The 21,112-nt window shown below is 46.6% G+C and overlaps 1 protein-coding gene across 1 annotated transcript in view; it reads left to right on the top strand.

Annotated features, from left to right (window-relative positions):
• Positions 1 to 21,112, top strand: part of ptprsa (protein tyrosine phosphatase receptor type Sa) — an 85,958-nt gene that overhangs the window by 27,010 nt on the left and 37,836 nt on the right. The window contains 8 exon segments of the mRNA XM_060067514.1: positions 3,663 to 3,932; positions 4,331 to 4,912; positions 5,173 to 5,309; positions 5,545 to 5,689; positions 13,128 to 13,469; positions 16,563 to 16,756; positions 18,646 to 18,672; positions 19,818 to 19,939. Of these exon segments, the coding sequence (XP_059923497.1) occupies positions 3,663 to 3,932; positions 4,331 to 4,912; positions 5,173 to 5,309; positions 5,545 to 5,689; positions 13,128 to 13,469; positions 16,563 to 16,756; positions 18,646 to 18,672; positions 19,818 to 19,939 (1,819 nt within the window).

Here is a 21,112-nt window from a genome sequence, read left to right as displayed (position 1 = left end):
GTGGGATACCTCATTCACTCAGCCACTGCAGCTCCCGGTCCATTGGCCTCTGGTCCAGGAGAAGACCAGCCGACACACCTAGATTGGAAAGGGCTGACCTGATTTGTCCCTGATTCAGCCCTGATTTTACCACCAACAACCTGATTGGCCCCACCTCAGTGTTCCGACTTTGAATTTGGATTGGAAAAAAAATAAGAAATCGACTGAGATGAACAATAGCTGGGAAAACAATAAAAACATCTAATAGCTTCGATGTCCCATCCATTTGTTGAACACAGCTGGATCACTTTGGTGCTGTCTGTTGTTCAGCAATAGTATGTGTGGATCTTGTTTGGCTTGATTTCCTTTCTGTTTTTTTTCGTTCCGTTTAATGGTGTGTGTGAGTGTCTGAGACGATGCCAGAGTTGGGAATGAATGGCATGCTTGGATGGTCTTGGGTGACATTTTTAATGGTGTTGGTGTTCTTGTGTCTGCCCATGTGGATCAGGGAGCACCACCTGACCTGTTTATGTCATATGTCATGCCACAGCCACGCCCATGCATGTCCCTGTGAGGAACTGGCTGCCCTTTCACCTGTGTTGTCTGGTTAGGCACTTTTTCAGGCAGGAAATATAATGTATTCTTTTTTAGTCAGGTAACTTTGTATTGGCTAGCTATATCATTAAACCTCATCATTCAATGATTCAGTAATGAAGGTCATGCCTCAAAATTCGAGACAGCGAAGCCTTTTAATGTTTTTCTTTTTTTTTTCTTTATAGACCAACTCATTTTTTTTACTTGATCGGGATCCTCAAAGTGCCACTTTTAAACACCAAGTGGCCTTTGTGTGGATGACATAGTTTGATCCCGTGTCTACACAGACGAGAGAGAGTCATTGTCAGATACTATGTCCGCATAATAGACGTCTGTTTTGCCCAGGCCAAAGCTAGGAGCAGAAATAGACCTCGCTTGTGGCAGAGAGGACACTGAAGGATGCATGTGCAGTTTTGTTGAGAAAAGAAGAAGAAAATGTGATGGTCGAGGGGCCTTTTGAATGCTCTCGCCCTGTTAGCTTGATATGGTGCAGTCAACTGTCATGAGTATACTGCATGCTCAAGTCGGTGGCCACTCAAACATCCACCATGTTTCCTAGGTGACTTTTTATTTAACCCCTACTTGTTGGTATCGGTCCAATGTGTCCATTGCGATGATTGTTTGAATCCCATTTGGATCGACACGGTATTCTTTGTGAATGCTCCCTATTAGTAGCCCTGACCCGTCTCCCAACTTCCTCTATCCTCAACCTAGTCCAAACCCCTTCCCCTCCAATTACCGCTCAGCCTGACTCCCCTTTCCCCCTCCTGCCAACACACACCCGGGTCCCGCCGGCACGGAGATGCAGTGTCCGGGAGTGGACCCCGACTCTTGACTTTAAGCCCCAGTGTGAGAGACATCCAGACCCACTTTGAGTCATGGTCTTCCTTTTCTTTTGGTCCAAAAAACCACAGTCTCCCTATTCTCTCCCCACTTCCGCCCTCTACCCCTTCCTCCCCCTCCCCCCCACCCCCTGCTTCCCCCCTCCCCCCACCACCACCACCTACCCCACCCTAACCCCTCCATCATTCCTCTCTGTATCGTATGTCCGCTTCACCATCCGTGTTGATGTCAGTCTGCACATCTGCCATCCTGTCCGTCTGTCTGGCTGCCTGGTCCTTCCTTTTTTTTGTTACCTCGCCTTTGTATCCCTGGTCTAGTTGGTCCGTCTGTCCCTCAATCAGTCAGTCTGTACCTCTTGTCTGCCTTCATTCATTGTTTTTTTCTTTCCTGGGCTCCTCTTATCTCCTCTCTTTTTCCTGGTTTTTCTTTGCATGCCTCCAATGAGGACACACACACACACGGACACACACCGTTTTGTATGGACTCATAGTCTCTCACGGGCCTCTGACCCTGACATATTTCTAACACGCATGATCACGCAGCCATACAGTCCAAATCAACAGAAGAACCCACATGTGTATACTCACAGACACACCTCACCTAATTTCTCCTCTCTGTCCAAAACCCATTCTCAGATCCTCTTCCACACTTTACTCCTCATCAACTCCTCCGGTTTGGAACTCCCTGCTTTCCCTCTCTCTCTCGATTGCCATTCCTCTTTTATCCATCCCTCTCCCTTTCTCTCTGTATACCTATATCTCCTCCCCTCCTTTATCTTTCGACTTTCTGTTGTTCTTGATTCTGTTGATCTCTCTCAAATGGTTGACTGTAGCTATGACTACAACAGATCTTTCTCTCTTGCTCTCGCTCTCGTTCTCGCTCTCGCTCTCGTTCTCGCTCTCGCTCTCTCTCTATGTACTTCTCCAAGACACACACACACACTTTGTTTCTCTATAATTATTTTGTGTTAACCGGGACTGCGATGTGACAATGTGCAAAATGCCACATTTTGTCACATTGGCCGGAAAAAGCTTACACAGCATTGAAGTGGGTTACCCCCCCTCCTACCCCATCTCCCAACCCCACCTTCCCTCTCTTCTCTGTCTCTCTCTCTGTCTCATACTCTCTAACTTTCTCTCTCCCTCTCTCTCTCTCGCTCTACTTCTGGCTTTCTCTCGCTCACCCTGTCTCTCTTTTTCCTTTTTCCGTAAGGTGTTCTATCCTCTCACCTGTGTCTCTCCTCTCCTCTCCAATCGTCTCTTGTCTGGGCATGCTAGCGATCCTTCAGTTATATTCTTCTATGCATTTTATCTCAGTTTTTTGATCTCTGGTTTTTTTATCGTTTTACCTGATTTACCTCGGTCTATCTATGCATGCTGTCTGTGAATCTGATAGCTGCATCTGTCAATGGAACCGTGTGAGATCTTAAACAGGCTTTGTCCAGTGGATCTACCTTTTAACCACAAAAATCTGATTAAAGTTTCTCATCTTTAGTCGTTCCTAGGTAGTACCAGGCCACAGGGGGCGCTGCCTCCCCATAAAATTTGCATTCTAGAATGCGATGTAAGGGAGACAATAGCGACATAACCATGATCAGCTTAAGCCTGGTAACCCAATACTTCCTGTCGCGTGGGAGGAGCCTGTTACAGTCTCCCTCCTGATTGGGTATGAGCGCTGATTGGGTATGACCGGAGCACAGGAAGTTACGGGTTACCATGTGGGCCTTATGTGATATGTGTTTATCACATGGCCGTTACTACAGCCTCACTCGGTGTGGCAGTGATCATTGCCATTGTTAAAACGTATGCCAGCAGTTTCAGTTCCAAAGATGAGAAACTCATAATAGATTTTTGTGTCTTTAACTGTGCTGTGATGGGTCAAATTTTGGTCAATGGAACCTTGTTGCTATGAATCGTTGCTTTATTGTCAATCTCTATATATTGTCGTTGAAGCAGTTTTTGTTAGTTTAGTTCCTTCTCATTATTTCTATATTTTTGAAAACTCTAGTCTTCCTTTATTTAATTTTCTGTTGCATTTCAGTTCACATTTTGACCACGTTGAACTGCCCCCTGTAGCCGCTAGGCAGCTGCTATCCAGCTGCTAGCCGCTAACGTATCTCCCCGAGAAGGGTCAATTTTCATCCATCTCTCTTGTTACCTCTTTTCTTTTTTTCTCCTTATTTTTGACTCCCTCGCCTCCCTCCCCCCCTCCCCTCTTCCTCTCCCCACGCCTCCCCCTCCTCCCAGTCCGGCGCGTGCCCCCTCGCTTCTCCATCACGCCCACCAGCCAGGAGATCATGCCGGGGGGCAGTGTGAACATCACCTGCGTGGCGGTGGGCTCGCCCATGCCCTACGTCAAGTGGATGCTCCACACCGAGGACCTGACCCCCGAGGACGAGATGCCGGTGGGGCGCAACGTCCTGGTGCTGGACAGCGTCCGCGAGTCGGCCAACTACACCTGCGTGGCCATGAGCAGCCTGGGCATCATCGAGGCCACGGCGCAGATCACGGTCAAGTGTAAGACAACGGAGACGGATTGGGACGAATGGGGATCGGGGTTGTTAGCTCGGGAGCTCAAGCCCCAAGTATTGGCTAGAGTTCAAGTCTAGGCATGGGTTTGAGTTCGACCCCAATTGTGGGCTTGAGTTCAATCCCAAGTTTGGGCTATAGTTCCTTTTCGGGTCGATTATGGGATCTAACACCGATGTCAATTTTTTTGTGTTTTATGTTTTCACTTTTCATGGGCACAATGCAAAATAGACTGACAACGGTTGATCCGATTATTCAAATGGAACTGTGAAGTAGTAAATGTGATGTAATGTGGATATACTTATGTTTTTTTTATTGTTGCATCATTTAGAAATATAGTTCTGTAACAAAATGTATGAAGTGAACTTGTTCTTCTCCAACGACAGCCCTTCCGAAGCCTCCAGGCACGCCGGAGGTGACCGAGACCACCGCCACCAGTGTCACCATCACCTGGGACTCTGGCAACCCAGACCCGGTGACCCACTACATCATCCAGTACCGCGCCAAGTCCCCGGAGAGCAAGTTCGAGACCATGGACGGCATCACCACCACGCGCTACAGCATCGGAGGCCTCTACCCCAACACCGAGTACGAGATCAGGGTCTCGGCCTTCAACACCATCGGCCAAGGCCCCCCCAGCGAACCCGTCGAGGCCCGGACCGGCGAGCAGGCGCCCGCCTCCCCTCCACGCAACGTCAAAGCCCGGATCATCTCCCAGAACACCATGATGGTGCGCTGGGAGGAGCCGGAGGAGCCCAACGGGCAGATCAAGGGCTACCGGGTGTACTACACCATGGACGACTCCCAGCTAATGGCGCACTGGCAGATCCACAATGTCCAGGACAGCATGATCACAACCATCCAGAGCCTGGTGCCGTCGGAGACCTACACCATCAAGGTGCTGGCCTTCACCTCGGTGGGCGACGGACCCTTCTCCGAGCCCATCCACGTCAAAGTGCTGCAAGGAGGTAAGGGGTCCATGTTGGTTGTTTGTCATGGGGTATTGTTGGCAAAACACCTCCGCATGGCACTTTAATCACACCTCTTTAAAGTTGGAATCCTTCCTACGGTGAACATGTAGTTGATGCTGGTTTTGGAAGGGAGGTTCCAAACGGTGGTTTTGATGCTTTGGTTTTTGCAACCTTGATTTCAGACAAGGCCTTCCCCTTGTGTTGAGTGGAAACATGGCTAACTTTTCAATTATGCATGATATTTTTGCGTCTTCCAGTGCCTGGCCAGCCGAACAAATTCCAGGTTGGTGCTGTGTCAGACACCAGCATTGAGCTGACCTGGGAGCCAGCCTACGAGAGGGAGGGGATCATAAGTTACAACCTCCACTGCAAAGAGGGAAGTCCTGGCATACTGGTGAGAATGTTTTGTCTGATTGATTTGTAAGTAAGGATTTGGTTTTTCAGGTTTTGATGGAATAGTTAGCTATATAGCACACTTGCGCACCTAGGCCTGGTACAGACAAAATAGTGATCTTGTAACTTTGGTCACATTTAGGTAGTCTACAGAGAGGGTCTTCGTGCTTTTGGATTTCAATGACAAATGCACGTACAACCCATATATATCAATGTACATTTACTCTCCCGACCAGATAAAGAAAACGTTTGGTCCCACGTCTTCCTATGTGGTGGACGGGCTCCGTCCAAACACAGAGTACCTCCTTTCCCTGGCTGCCATCTCCAACAAAGGCGTGGGGGCCTTCACCAACGACATTACCCAGAAGACCTTGCAAGCAAGTATGTAGTACCGCAAGTACCCTCCGCCCATTTTGTGGTTGGTATTTTGAATGTTTAACGAAGCTTAACAAAATGGTGACTTTCTTCCTTCAGGTTGTAATCTTACGGTCTCTATTGGAACATTGTAGAGCATCATCACTGTTGAACAGTGATTGTGTTTCGCGTTGACATGCTCAACGTTCAAAGTTGATTTGGATTTTTGTATGTGCTCTGCCTCTCCTAACCAACGCTTTCCCACAACGAACAAATATAATGTGGTGTAATAGTTTGGCTGATTTATTTTTAAGTTTTGTTTATACGTTTTCCGGCAAAGACTCCAAGGTAACAGTTTGCATTACAAACTAAATTAACGCAATTAACTTTTGATACATGGATAAACGAGGTTGAATTTGAGCTGCAAATAGTTTTATTTTAGTTTTTTTGTGTGAGAATCCTTTTACTTTTTTGATTTGCTTATATTTCTACCTTGTTTCCAGTGCCAGATACATTTGAGTGTATGCAGCATTGTCGAAAAATTAAGTCTGTGTGGACTGATAATTTTTGCAGTTTATTAATTTTCCTTTCACTCCTGTTCATATCTCTTCTACTTTTCTTTTTGTCAGCAGCAAGTGCACTTCTCCCTTGTGAAAGAGACACAAAAAATGTTTATTTCTACTCTGTCACTACCATGGCTTTTCTACTGAACTCTCTTGAATGGTGATTATGGAGTAGGGGGGAGGGAGCTCCTGTATCATCACAAGATAGACAGCAAAAGTCCTCCAATCAGGAACCAGCAATGGTTCCCATCAGCCCAACCTTGTTTTATCTTATTTTACTCGCCCCCAGCAGATCAAACAACAGTGCTTTTTCTCATAGCAGTAACACCTCTAAATTATTCAAGAGGACAGGCTAAAAATAACAAGATATGAGCTCATAGTGCCCACTGCTGGGATGGGCCGCACAAGCAGAGCCTGATAGCCTAACCACTCAAACGTTTTGAGCGACTCGGGAGATGGCAGGTTTTCAAACCCGGCCGGCTTGGTGTCAAAGAGCATCAAAGCTTACATCATCATGCTTCCTCACATCGTCGGCCCTTAGATCACAGACGATATAGCGGGGTATACAATGGACTTAATGGCTACAATCCATGCACCTATCACAAGTGATCAGGCAAAGGATGTTGTCTGTGAGAAATAAATAAGTGCACATACAGAGTAACCCATGTAGAATATAGATCTCTGTCAATGTGAAAATTATCCCCCATGATCTCCCTTAATTATTCATAGCGAGAACAATATTGAAATTAAAAATAATGAGAAGAAAAATCGATTAACAAATTGATAAAGTGATTGTGCATATACTTTCGACAGTTTTAAAACATGAGGTCCTCATTTCCAAAATGGTGGGTGGCTTTCGGTTGAATTTGCGTGGTTTCTGCGCTGGAGGACTGTCCAACTGCCGAGGTCACAGGGGAAAGCCGTGGTAGAGTGTGGAGACCTTCTTTAACACATTTTCTGTTTCTACCAGTGCAGCTTGTTGGCCGTTTCCCCATCCTCATGGATGAAGGGGTTGGAACAAGCACACCTCACTCTTTATTTTTGTTCACCGCCGGTTAGGGGGAGAGCTACCACAAGACAGTGCAGTGTCACTGCGGAGATCACCAGTTGCATGCAACGCACCTTCCCCGCCACCGGGGGTGCTGTTGAGAAATGTACCCTTTGCACCCCCTCACACTAACATTGACCACCCCAGTTGCATGAACCTACCTTATCTGTCCATACAAAAACCCCATCTTCTCTGTGTTCAACGTTTCTTGTGTATGCGTGCACATCTCCACACGTGGATGTCTATGTTCTTCGTTGACTCCCCCCCCCACCCCCACCCCCTCTTTTTGTTGCATTGTTTTACGGAACGGTAAGATGCAAGCAGACAGGATCAGATACACTTCTGTCTCTGTATATTTCCACTGCTCTCCCTCTCTCCCCCCTCCCCCTCTTTGATTTATTTCTTTGTCATTTGTTCCCCTGTGGGAACGGAACGAAAGTTCTCCTCAGAATGGCTTGACTCTCACTTTGCCTCAGTTTGTTACACACTCTTTTGGTTTATCTTTTGGAAGAAAAAAAAGTTAGATTGTACTTTATTTAGTTCTGTAAGTATCATGTCAGGATTTGCTCCGAATATATAGGTTGTTGCTATTTTTATTTATTTTCCCTTTTTCTTTCTGGGAGGTAGAAGGTACTTCGTAAGCGGTTCGAGAGAAACAGAGAAAAAAACACCCAAACAAACAACTAGTTTCTTACGGACATGGGTCAGGATGAAATGGTCATGTGCTCAGGCAGACAAAGCAAAATGGTTCCCAAAATCCTCACAGCACACATAAGTTGATCTATTGGATGCATTGGAGGTAAGTGGTTGGTGTTGGGCAAAGGGGCTCCAGTCTGCCATAGGAACAGTGATGTATCGACAGTGACATTAACAACACACACACACACACACACACACACACACACACACACACACACACACACACACACACACACACACACACACACACACACACACACACACACACACACACACACACACACTTGTCCTTCCAAACCTACTACACGTATTTGTCTTCCTCGATAGAATACCCTGACAGAGAAATGAATAACAGAGAGGTTCTGTCTTCATAAGTAATGTGTTAAAATATTAATCAGACACATCTGAGGTTGGGTGTTCCCACATACTCATCTCAGAAGGAGTTGTATCGAGACATTAGATCGTAAATCACTTGGTGCCGCGTTCAGCTCCCGCTAAGTGCTTTTTATTACGAGTGCGGCATGGTGGAATACCGCTCACTAGGGGACAGCAACAGAGCTCCGACGCTTGGCGTCTTAACATGGAAAGCATAGCATACTGTAGCAGGCTAATTTACATACATGAGTGCCCGTAGCGAAACAGTCTTCTAAAGAACATTTCTTCTGTAGCTGTCTTGGGGCGGGGGGGGGGGGGGGGGGGAGCAAGATAGCATATAGCTCCATGTCCTTGACAATCAGTAGATAAGGGCCTCGCAGCAATGGGAGGAATCAATTTGTGAAGGCATACATGTTTTAAATACATGTACTAGACAAATAGCTCATTCAAGCTAACACTGGATGCAACTTCATTGGACTGCAGCCTTCAAATGCACACCGCTGAATGCATACAATATGTAGAGACAATGAGGCTTGATAAGCTATTTTTGTCCGTTGCTGATACTGGGGAATATGTGTGTGCTATGGAACATCTTGACATCAAGCACCATAGAATACAAACATACACGCATCAAGCATTGAACAAACTCCTTTTGAGTATAAGGCAATACATATAGAAAATGTCAAAATAAGCAGCCTTACAGGAAAACAGGACTTATTTAAGAATGTATATTTAGTTGGGAACCAAACCTATTGGGACTTACACCATACTCCCTACTGCATAACAGTACTCATAACGTCTACATTCCAATCTCTTGGCACTGGCAGCCTGGACCCTCTCTGCCAGCGAATGAAAACAAAGTGAAAGTATGTTTTTTGCTTCTGTTGTTCTTTATCTTTGGTACAAAATGTCCACAGCGCTTAAAAGTGTGTGCTCGGCCTGCATCGCATAACCAGGGGCTTTTGCAATGGGGGACCACTCTGTCACATACCCATAAAAAATTCAAGGCCAAAAAAAAAGAACCTCAGATTCTCCAGGATCACCGAGCTTCAGCGCCAAGGCTTCAGTGCCACACGCCTGGGTTTGCCAACTTACCTCCCTGGCCCGAGATGTGGCTCCGGAATTCTGTATGACATGCCGGCTGGCACTCGAGCCCCAATTAAACCCGGAGAGTGGACATTTCTTCCTCTCCTCCTTTTGGGAAATAATTGGCCACAGAGACCCCCCCCCCATACAGAAGCAATGCCCCATGGGGTATGCTTACCTTATTCTGACCAGCTTAAAGAAATCTTTGGATTTTTTTTGTTTGTATTCTTTTGGTTGTATTTTTGGCAAGATGTGTGCAAACCGGGCTGGGCCGGGTCCACAATGAGAGAGAGGGGTGCAGGGTGGACAGGTTCACAGCCTCCCGGGACGCCGGTGCCTGGGCATTACCGGGCCCCGGGGGGGTACGGTACCGGCTCACCACAGGGGGCTGTTAGGGACGGGGGGCTTTCTGCTGTTTGGACTTCAGGGCTCTCGAGTGGCAGATAACAATCCCATTTCATAGCGTCGGAATTCATTTCACGCTTTGCCGATGAGCTATAGGCCAGGCTTCTGGATTGTCAGGCTTTGTTACACATTTATATTATACCTAGGAACTGCCGGCGGCCAGTCAACTGTTATCTCTCAAATTAAAGTGGCAGATTCTAAATCCTCTGTGTTTCGCCAAACAAGCAGTTTAGCCGCCCCACTTACTGTAATTGCACAGGGGTTTTTCCAGACACGTCGGGACTGTTTGTAGTGAACACCAGGACAACCATTTGGCATCCGGACGGATTAGTTCCTTAATGATCTACAAATGATTTACAAAATACCAAATAACTCTGTTTTCCATTCACCTGTTGATGGAAAAGGCTCAACACACAAACACATGTGTGGATACCAAAAAGCTTTGGTATTTTTCCACGTCTATTTTTAGAATTGGCATCAGGGCTGGAACGATGGGGGCATGTGTCTAAGCTTGTGTCTGCAGGAATAATCATAATAGCAATAGAGGAGTCATGCTAAAACTAGCGTCCACCTGAACGTTGTCATGCCATTACAGCCCTCTGACCTTCATCCCATCAGTGAAGACAGACAATGCCGATGGGCATAAATAATCAAACTAGTAAATCAAACTACTAACTAATGAAACATAGCATCTGGAAACTCTTGTCTGCGGAGCTGGCGCTGGTGGGGTTTGACCTTTTTAGAAGACCCGCAAGTGGGGCATCAGTTTCTCTTTCTTATCGTATCCATATAATCCCACCATTGGTCTTTAAGGGATGGACAGTTTAGCAACGTTCCGCCCCGGCCCCGTGTTAAGTCTTTATCATCCAAGAGGAGGCCTGGGCTGGCCGATAGTGGAGCCCATGTCAAATCCACAGCCCTTCGCTGTGCGATTGAGAACCAAGCAATCACTCTTGACGTGCGGGGCTTTTGCAAATACAATATGAGTACTTGAAAGGAACCAGAGAGGCTCAAAATCCGGTAAAACCATAAGTAAATAAGCCCGTTGGCTCCGAAAGAGGGGGTTTGGACTGCGGCTGTGGTCCTGCCCTAGTTACTGCATGCCAGAACATTCAGTCTTATATCTCTTGATGGCGAGGGAGGCCTTCTCTGATGTTCATACCTCGATTTGGTTTGGTCTCAGGGCCGCACCTTTGGAAAGGTATCAATTAACCTTTCATGACTTCCTGTGTGTGGCTATCTTAACAACGGCAGTGGATTCTTTTGCTATGAAATGGGATTTCTCCAAATTTACTCAGCATGAAAAAAGATTAACACAGGCAGAGAAATATGTACAGGAATATCTTCATACACCCGCACACACACTCAGACACCTCCTCTCTCTCAACAGTCTTGTGGATTCGCTAGCCCTAAAGGCGCAAGAGAGCAAAAGCCCTGGCAACAGCACAAAAGCTAAAACAATCTCCCTTCTATTATCTAAAAAAGCATTGGTTAAAAATAAACATCTAGGTAAATTGGTTGTTAAGCTTTTAATTGAAGCTAGGTTTGAATTGGGAGTTATTTTTCAACACAATGTATAGGAGGGAGAATGTCGCGGCTATCTGGCTACCGAGTGAGCATGCTTGGTAGCTAGGTGCAAATGGTAAGAAAGTCTAAACTTAGTATGGGAGCCAGGTACGTATAAAGCAGACAATGCTTGTGAACTGTTGTCATTTTCCTTCCAAGTTTGAACATTGTTTTTCCACGTTTCACATTTCAGTGGCCATGTTTGTTTGTTTTCCAAGAGTTGCCTTGGTTACTGGGACTTTTATTTCTTGGTATTCCCCTTTTTTACTTTCACCGGTTTTGTATTTGTTTATTTGTATTTATTTTCTTTTTTTCTTTTGAATGAGACTCGTAGTTTTCTGTGGATTTCACCAAGTTTATCTTTTCAATCCTGGTCCTGGGTTTGCTGTATGTTGAATGGCTTTTTTCTTTTTAAGAATATATATATATATATATATATAGCCTACATATGATTTTGATTAGTTTTTCCATTTATTCAAGAGCTTTTACCTTGACAAAAACAGAGGGTTATGTAATAATGAGCTGGGTTTGTCACCCCAAGGTAGAGAGAGTATTTCCACCGAGGGGATTGAATGAGATACGAAGAGGGGGGGGACACTGCGATGAAGTGAATAATTCTCCTATATGTCCTTTTATCCGTATAATACCCGAGACCGGTGGAGAAGTGGCCGTTTTTTTATTTTGTATCTCGCCCGCTACAGAGCGGCCTGTCACCGAGCCCACGCCTCCACCGCTCAGCTCAGATTACGACAGCGAGAGCTTTGACTTTGAATTAGAAAGTTCACAGATATGTAGGCTTTCATGTGGCAGAAGAGCACTGTGTTCCCGTACAGACACAGTCCCCGTTTTGAAAAGCCATCCGGTTTTGCACCAAACAAGGTGCTACTTTCTACTTTGCTGTCTGTTGATAAAAAGACAAAACGGGCAGAATTTGAGGGAACTAGTGAAAGGCGATAACCTTTTGCGTAAGATTCCCGAGTATTTGATGTTCTTTCCTTTCATCTGGATTAGTTAAGTGGGATACATGCCACTGAATGAAGTAGTATGTGGCAGAATTTGTATTTGTTTTTAAGAGACCACTTTGAAACAGACAAATTCAGCTGAAAATGACCGTGTCTTGACTAGTCCAGGTTTAGAGATTCATGTCTTTGCAGATGGCTCTTATTGCTCATATTAAAGGCTTTTCTCTTACCTAACCTGAACCCTGTTCAGAACAAGGATTATGTCTTGGCAAGGAGCTACCCAGATGAAGAAATGAGAAATAGAGCTGTTAAAAGTTCTCAGAACTGTGGCTTCAAGAGATATACAATACAACTAATAATAGATTGCTATGTAATATATAATAAAACGGTGTTGAAGGGATTTTTAAATAGATCAATAAATAATAAATAAATAGATAAGGTCTATCTTCTAAATGGTCTCTGGGAGCGGCCATTTTGGTTCATTATTACATACCAAAAGCCTCTGTACCATTTATGTTTACATTTGCCTGACAGTTTACTGTATGATTTAAAATCCAAGCACATTTTGCCCTCATTTCTTTGTTTATTTAATTTCTGTTCAATTATAAGTTTTCCCTTTTTGAGTTCAAACCTTCATCCTTTTTCTTCATCTCTCCCACTTTTCTTTGTTTTTGGTTTTCACCCCTTCCCTTTGCCCCCTCCTCTCCTCCTCCTCGCTCCTCCCTCTCCCTGCCTCCTCCTCCTCCTCTCCACCTGCCCAGAGCCCTCCGCCCCCCCTCAAGACATTAAGTGCGCCCCCTCCAGCTCCACCAGCCTGCTGGTAGCTTGGCGCCCCCCGCCTGTGGAGAGCCAGAATGGCGCCCTGGCGGGGTACACCGTGCGCTACCAGGTGGAGGCGGCGGCGGCGGCGGGCTCCGTCGAGTCGGCCGCCGGGACGGCCGACCATGGGCAGACCTCGGGGGAAGTGTCAGTGCCCTTCGGCGAGCAGGTGCTGCTCCCGCGGCTGGAGAAGTGGACCCAGTACCGGATCAGTGTGGCCGCTCTCACCCACATGGGGTCCGGCCCCGAGAGCGCGCTGCTCAGCTGCAGCACCGACGAGGACGGTACGGAACCCCCCTCCGTCTCACCCACACCCGTCAACCCATCCACCCATCCACCCATCAATCGATCCATCCCCCCCCCCCATCCACCCATCCACCCATCCACCCATCAATCGATCCATCCCCCCCCCCCATCCACCCATCAATCGATCCATCCCCCCCCCCCATCCACCCGTCCCCCCATCAATCGATCCATCCCCCCCCCCCATCCACCCATCCACCCGTCACCCCCGTCCCCATCCACCTGTCCCCCTCCCATCCACCCATCCTGTATCTGCGTTTGCTGGGCAGCACCGTGGAGAGCAGCACTTGGAGACTGACTAAGGCCCCGTCCACACGAAGCCGATTTCATGGCGAAACCGCAAAGGTCTTGTACGGTTCGGCCTTCCGTCCACACGAAGCCGGCGAATCCGCTGACCGAAACCGCAAACTTCTGAAACCACCCTCGGAGGTGGTTTCAAATCTATCCGGTTTCGTTTTGGTTTCGTGTGGACGCCTGAAACCGACTGAAACCGCAAACCATGACGTCATCGCCCCACCCCTCGACCTCCTAGCCAATGGCTCTTAAGCCCGCGGAGTCTCAGAAATCACAACAAAAAAGATGATGGCGGACTACAAGCTTGTAATCGTTCTGCAGCATATCATGTCCCTTGTTGGGTTGCTAAGCCATTATTTATTGAGAATCTAGTTCGCCATCGTAGAAGAGCTGTTTGTTTGTGTTGTTAGTGGTTCGGGGGGCAGCCTTTATGCGCATGCTCGCCTCTTCTTCTTCTGGATTTGTGTACCAGAAGCAGCGCCCCTTATGGGCCTGGAATGTTTACTACAGCGTTTCTACAGATCTATCCGGTTTCGCTTGGCTTCGTCTTTACGGAGATACTTCGAAACCGGATAGATCGAAACCGTAACGGTTTCGCCCGTTTCGGCTTCGTGTGGACGGGGCCTAAATCGTTTAATACGGCGGCTATGTTAACATTTGGTCGCTATTTTTATTTTAAATAAAAGTTTAATAATTGCATGATCTATCATTATTTTACTATTCTTGCACAATTAAACCTAATAACCACAGATAAGTCGTTGTGAGCATAAACCCATTGTAAGGACATTTATGACTACAGCTTACGAACTACCCACAATGGACTGCAAGTTGCATAAAAATCAATTTGACGTCGTCGTCAAATTGATTTCTACCATTCACACTCTCAAAGCACTTGACTGATTGGGTAAAATTGGCTCCAGGTTTACGGTGCTTGATTCGTTGAGGAAAACTATACAATAAGATGTAGTTAAGCTGTTGAACATTTTTGTCATCTTAGCTATAGAACTTCTCCTCCAAACCCACTGCAGAATGATTTCAGCACTGGACCAATCGGGTTTCTGTCCGTAAAGATCAGGGTTAGAGAACTTGAGGGAAAATGTTGAGTGGAGGTTCAACGGGATGTGGTTGATCATGATTGCCTACATGAATGTGTCATTTTTGGACCGTTTAACATTTTAAACCTAACGCTTTAAAGCTGGGACTCCTGCCCGATTCTGAATCATACTTACTGTAATGTCTACTTGATGGTAGAAGTCTTACAGGAATCTATTTCAGTACCATTGTTATTCAGAAAACCAGAGCTGACTCTAACACACGTGGTCCGGCCATTGCACCGTTCCTCCCCATTATAGTTCAAACCTTATGTAAGGGTGACCACCCATGCCAAAGGAGATCCTGAGGAAAACCTGGCTGGTTGGCTAAATAAACCCACCCCAGTTGCCACTCAGAGCAGCCTTCACATTCCACCCCCGCCCTCTTCTATATATACGTTGAATGGTCTTGATAGCCCCGCCAAAAGAAAACATAGCTTGACATAGCTCAACATTACAGGTTTACACTTCAGTCCACCGTGTACGCATAGAAAATCCAATAACACATCAGTCACCATCATTTTGACGCAAGAAAAAAGCACAAAATATTTAGGTCAGGACTAGCATCCTGAGGGGGGGAACCCTTTCACTACCTGGGTCAGTGCAATAGGACAACTGCAAATAAACAGCCCCGAGCAGTGATGAATCGTATTGCGACCGAAGGGGATTGTCAAGTCGTCATAGGAGGGAGTTCAGAGTACATGGATGGATTTGGTGCCAGGGAAAGCGTTTTAGCAGCAGCCATGGAGAACAGATTGATCTCAGGGAAGGGCAGTGTGCTACTTTAAAGTGAAAGTGCCCAGTGTAGGAAGCTTTAGTAAGGTCTGCCATTATGACTCATGAGAGGCTTGATGGGAAATGAAGGATTCTGCTTTCCTACTGGTAGTAATAATGGTGCTAAAAATACATGACAGGGTTGTATAGTGGATAAGGCGTTTGACTCCCAGTGTGAAAGGTTCTGGGTTTGATTTTGTGTCTGCCTCTAACCCCTATCTACTCCTTCATCAAATGTATTGGAATTCACTGCAAGTAAATAGCTAGCAATAACACATGTAGCTGCCATCAGTGATTAGGAGTTCAAAGGAACCCTCTGATCCCCATCAGAATTTGCCATTGCCCGATCGTTTTCTTAGAAGAACTGTACATGTTCATGAAAAGATCATGAGGACGAAATTACAATTTGGCTCACCCCCCCTCAAATGCAACAAAATGACCCTACACCTAATAGCTTTGAACAAAAATGTGTCAGTGTAGCAGTACAAATGTTAACCAAAAACAGCTGTGAAATAAAGCTCTACAGTGGACTGCTGGAGAAAGAATGGGACTTTCACCACTTCCAGTCCAGAAGCCATCTACCATAAGGTAAAGCTGGTGGTGGTGGTGGTGCAATTGTTTTTTGGGACCCTGTAATTCTGGATCTCATTGCATAATTCTACAACAAAAGAAGAACAATCACCACGATTAAAATTGGCTTCCTGCCCCTCTGCGCCCGAAGAGCTAATAACATTGCAACTCGCCTGGGCCCTCGCAGCGTAATCGCAAAAAAAAAAAAAAAATGTTGTATTGTCCATTATTGCACACCAGGCTAAGGCGGGCCTCGCTGGCTCACAAACATCACTTCCTCCTGGCCTCTTGTTACCCTGGGACTCATGGTTGTTGCTTTTATTTGCTCCTTTTCCTCACCCACAGTGCCCGGCGCTCCGCCCAGGCGGGTCGACGTGGACGTGCTCAACTCCACCGCCCTCAAGGTGATGTGGCGCTCGCTGGCGCCGGGCAAACAGCACGGGCAGATCCGTGGCTACCAGGTCCACTACGTGCGTGTGGAGAACGGGGAGTCCCGCGGCCTGCCGCTGATCAAAGACGTCATGCTGGCCGACGCCCAGGTACGACCGCGCCCGCTGACCGCGCTCTCTCTCGCCCTCTGTTGGTCAACGCCGGAGCGGAGCGTGCACTTGACCGCCGCCAGAGAAATGCTGGTGGTGGTCCTCATCCGTGAGATGGGTTCGGTGTCAAAAACAAAACCTTTTGAGTCAAATATGCCAACCAAATGATTGACAGTTTAACAAAGAATCTGGATGTCTTCAACGATTACTTTGTGAAATCAATGAAATTCATGTAATGCGTCCGACCCAACGAGCACTCGAGGTCACGACACAAAGATGTCCGAAAAAGTGTCTTTACCCTTTTTCCTTCACACGCGTTAAGAAGATTATACAGCCGCGGCCGCTCAACCATGGCGACCATTCTTCTCTCTACGGTCTGAACAAATATTGCTGCAAGGAAAGGGAATATGTGCTGTCATACCAATGCCTCTCCCAGTTGGGGTTTCTTTTTTTCTTTTTTTACTCTGCTGCAATACTCTTTTCCCTTCCGCCAACAGCGAGAACTGTAATCAAAGCTTCGCTCTCCTACCACCCTCCTCCCTCCCTCCCTCCCTCCCTCCCTCCCTCCCTCCCTGCCTTTTATTAAGGATGTCTGAGCCCCCCTTGCCTCACCAGACCTCTGCCTACGAACGCCTCATTCCGCAGCCAGTATCACAACACAAAGACTCAATGACAAAACAAAAAAAACAAAAACTGCTGATTATAGTATTCCGTAGCTCGGTGCAAAGTGAAATTGGCATGAAAGCGTTTTAGCAAAGCGTTTTGTGGAGAAAGGAAGCCTCCAGCGCTGGCTGAATTATAATGGAAGCTTGTTTAGCGCTCTCTTCTTTTCTATTGTAGTTTCCCCTTAACAAAACTTGTGCAGCGCGGTGTGAGAAAAGGGCCAAGTGTGCTATTTGTGTGAGCGACAATCATCCCAATTGAAATGACAGCCTGAGGGGAAACAACCCATACTTATGGAAAGGACCAGACTCCCTCTCTAAATGTAAACTGTACTTTTATTTAGATGCGTTTAACTCACTGGACAAAAGATTCCGATTTGAAATCCAAATTTTTAGGATCTTTACCAAATCTTTAACCAAACCAAACACACAAATACAAAAAAATAACATACAATATTAAACACAATATAAACAAATGTTGGTGGTGACAGATGAAGCCCTATCCCTCCTAAACACAGAGGGAGATACTAACTATGACCAATAATAGTCCCAGTATGTGGAAGACATTTAAAGTTGGCCATCCCCTGATATATATAGCTAACCTCACAGAGAACCGGTGATAGCCGGAGCCGCAGGGACTTCTGCTGATGTAAGACATCCCAGCAGGTAAAGGACACCTTTTTACCTCACATTCCTGGAGTGAAGCTCAGCATTAAGCCCTTAATTAACACACTGCAGCAAAATGTCACCACGGGCATTTTAGCCACCATTCAAGTTCAACTTCCCTATCGATATTGGCTGCCCAGAAACAGAAATCCTAAAAATACTCGGAGTAAATATTGTTTTTGGAGATATGTATGGACCCCATCGTCTGAGCACAACGGACCCCCAAAGTCCTCCATGAATACCTCTCCCATAATACCAACTCCCCAAGCAACAACCCCAAAAGTCATGAGCACCCACCCAACCACACACCCACCCATCCAGCGCACCCCTCCTTGACCTAATTTGGGAACCTTTGTCCACGCTGTGCTCGTGTACCTCCTCTCTCTCTCTCTCTCTCTCTCTCTCTCTCTCTCTCTCTCTCTCTCTCTCTCTCTCTCTCTCTCCACTGATTGCGGCTGCCTCTCACACTTCTATATATTCCCTTCTTTTCCTCTCTCTCGCTGTGCCTCCCCCCCTCTATACCTCCCGCTCTCTGCTCTGTGCCGGGGCTTGGGGCTTTAGTGGGAAATGGACGATACCGCTGACTACGTGAGTATGGTGTTCCGCTTGAGTGCTTTCAATAGCGTCCGGGGCATTTCACAAAAGTGGGTATTGCCTCAGCCAATCGGGATTCAGGATTTGCAAAAGAGACCGCCTCCTCGTCCCATAGCCCCGGCTGTGAGGTGAACAAGGCCGGTCTGGTCCTGAAATGATGGTCCCGGCTGAAACAGTACCCACTTCCCCCTTGGACTGGAATGCTGAATGCTCCATGTTTAGTGCTGTGGTCGACATGTGCTGTGCTCGGTCTGTGTCGTCTGGTGTTGTGATGCTGTGTTAATGTGTACCCCTTTGTTGTTCTTTTATTTCGCCGTGTCTGTTGTCTTTCTTTCCGCAACGCTTCTGTGGTGGCTTTTCGAATTGCGTCTGACACTTTCTTTCATTTTTGTGGTGTTTTCTCTTTGTGTTTGAAAAGTTATTTGAAAACCTTCTGAGTCACGTCGAGTGCTCAAAACTTTTCCCGACGTTTAGAATTTCCACATTCAGAACCTCGCCGCCCCTCGCTGTAAGCCTCAGTTTGAAGTGAGCCTCTCGAGTCTGATAGCAGACTTGTATTTTACAGTATAGTATATAGCACAGCGTTCACTTACCATCTCTGGCCTCTCCAATCTGGGCCAAGCAGCCGGATAGAAACAACTCGCTCCCCTGAAATATTCATCACAATTGATCAGGAGCTTCTCTTTGAAGAGAGAACACCAGGAAAGCTAATTCAAAAGAACAAGCTGGCCAATGAGCAGCCAGTACATAAACCCAGCATGTATTTATACAACCGGTTAAGGTTTTAAGGGTTCTGTCCACACGCTGTCGGCTAAAAAACGGCCAATGAAAGAGCTGTGTCACATTTAAATACCCGTGTTTCAATCTCTGTGGGCCCTGTCAACCGAGGATTTAGCGTAGCTTAGTGGATAGCGTTCCCATAAACCCCCATAGGGAAATTATGGTGAATTTAAAGCATGCTGCTTGAGTAGTGAAATAAAGAGAATATGTAGATGTTTTTTTTTGTGTTTGATTGGTGTAATGAACGCCGTTGGTTGAGATAGTTGCATGAAACCAAGAAAACAATGACAGATGACAGTGATAAAAGTTTGGATACTTTACTAACTGCCGTTTCCTGACCCCTTTTCCTGTGTGTACAGGAAATGGTCATCGGAGGACTGAAGCCTGACACCACCTACTCCATCACGGTGGCTGCTTACACCACCAAGGGTGATGGAGCACGCAGCAAACCTAAGCTGGTGGTGACTAAGAGCGCAGGTCAGTAATAAGTCAATAGCGTTTCGCTGAATGCTAGGGTTAATCGGTATTCAATCATTAAAGATGAACTGTCTCAAACAATGCCTCAAAAACATGCTGGTAATGGTACCTTTTTGACTTTTTTGAGAACTAAAGATGTTAGCTAATGATAACTAACGCATCATTTCAAAACTAGTCGCTACATGCATGACTAGTTTGTTGGAGTACAAAAACAGTAGATTACGGAGGACAATTCATTCTCAGTTCCAACACCCACAATTATTAACTTTCCTTGTTGATATCCAACAATAATTAATCTTTTTGGGATGGAATTTTCTTAGGCGTTTTTGTTGTTATCTAACGATAATGTGACCTTCGGTTCTGTCTGGGATAGGAGTAGTAGTCATAAGGATGGGATATTTGGAGGGACAGAGTTTTTTGGGCGAGTTGGATTTGAATACCTCAAAGTTCATAAGTTCATTGGTTCAAACGGAGTTAAAGGGAACCGTCTTCTCTTGTGAAGCCTCGTCTCGCCGAAGCTTGTTGGCAGAGACGGCCTGGCTGTTTACCCCGCCTCTTAAGCCTCTTTGCTAGCTGGCTAGCTCCCGGATTAGCCTCCGTGATTGGCCCAGCACTGGATAGATAGGAGAACGGCTCGGTTGGAAAGCCTTCTCTGGAAGAATTTGAGGCGGCAAATTCACGATAGTGAGGTTCTTTGGTGCTGCCGTCAGTGGCAGTTCTCCTCAAGGGCGAGACACGCACACACACACACACACACACACACACACACACACACACACACACACACACACACACACACACACACACACACACACACACACACACACACACACACACACACACGCACACACACACGCAAGCACATCAAACTTTATCACAGACGGACTGGGGGGCGGTGCTTGGGGAACAGACACCGCTAATCGTTCCGAAGATCACCGCCGCTGTCCGGGAACGAACCGCTCGTGGCACCGGCCGTCTGGTTACGTTATGGTTCTTATGTTGTCGTACGAGTGTCCCTTGGCTGGCTCCCGAGCCCTTTCTCCCTGACGGTCGGTAGGGCTCGCCCCTGGATGTGACTGCCGTGACACTATACCGTATGGACCTTATGCGGAGAAGGGGTTAGGCAATGGAGTCATTTAGCAGATGCTTTCATCCAAATGGACTCGCTCCGAGGCAG

This window comes from Gadus macrocephalus, chromosome 12, assembly GCF_031168955.1.
Source record: "Gadus macrocephalus chromosome 12, ASM3116895v1".
NCBI classification, from domain to species: Eukaryota; Metazoa; Chordata; class Actinopteri; order Gadiformes; family Gadidae; genus Gadus; species Gadus macrocephalus.
Note: the sequence above shows the minus strand (reverse complement) of the source record. Positions and strands in the feature narration are given on the sequence as shown.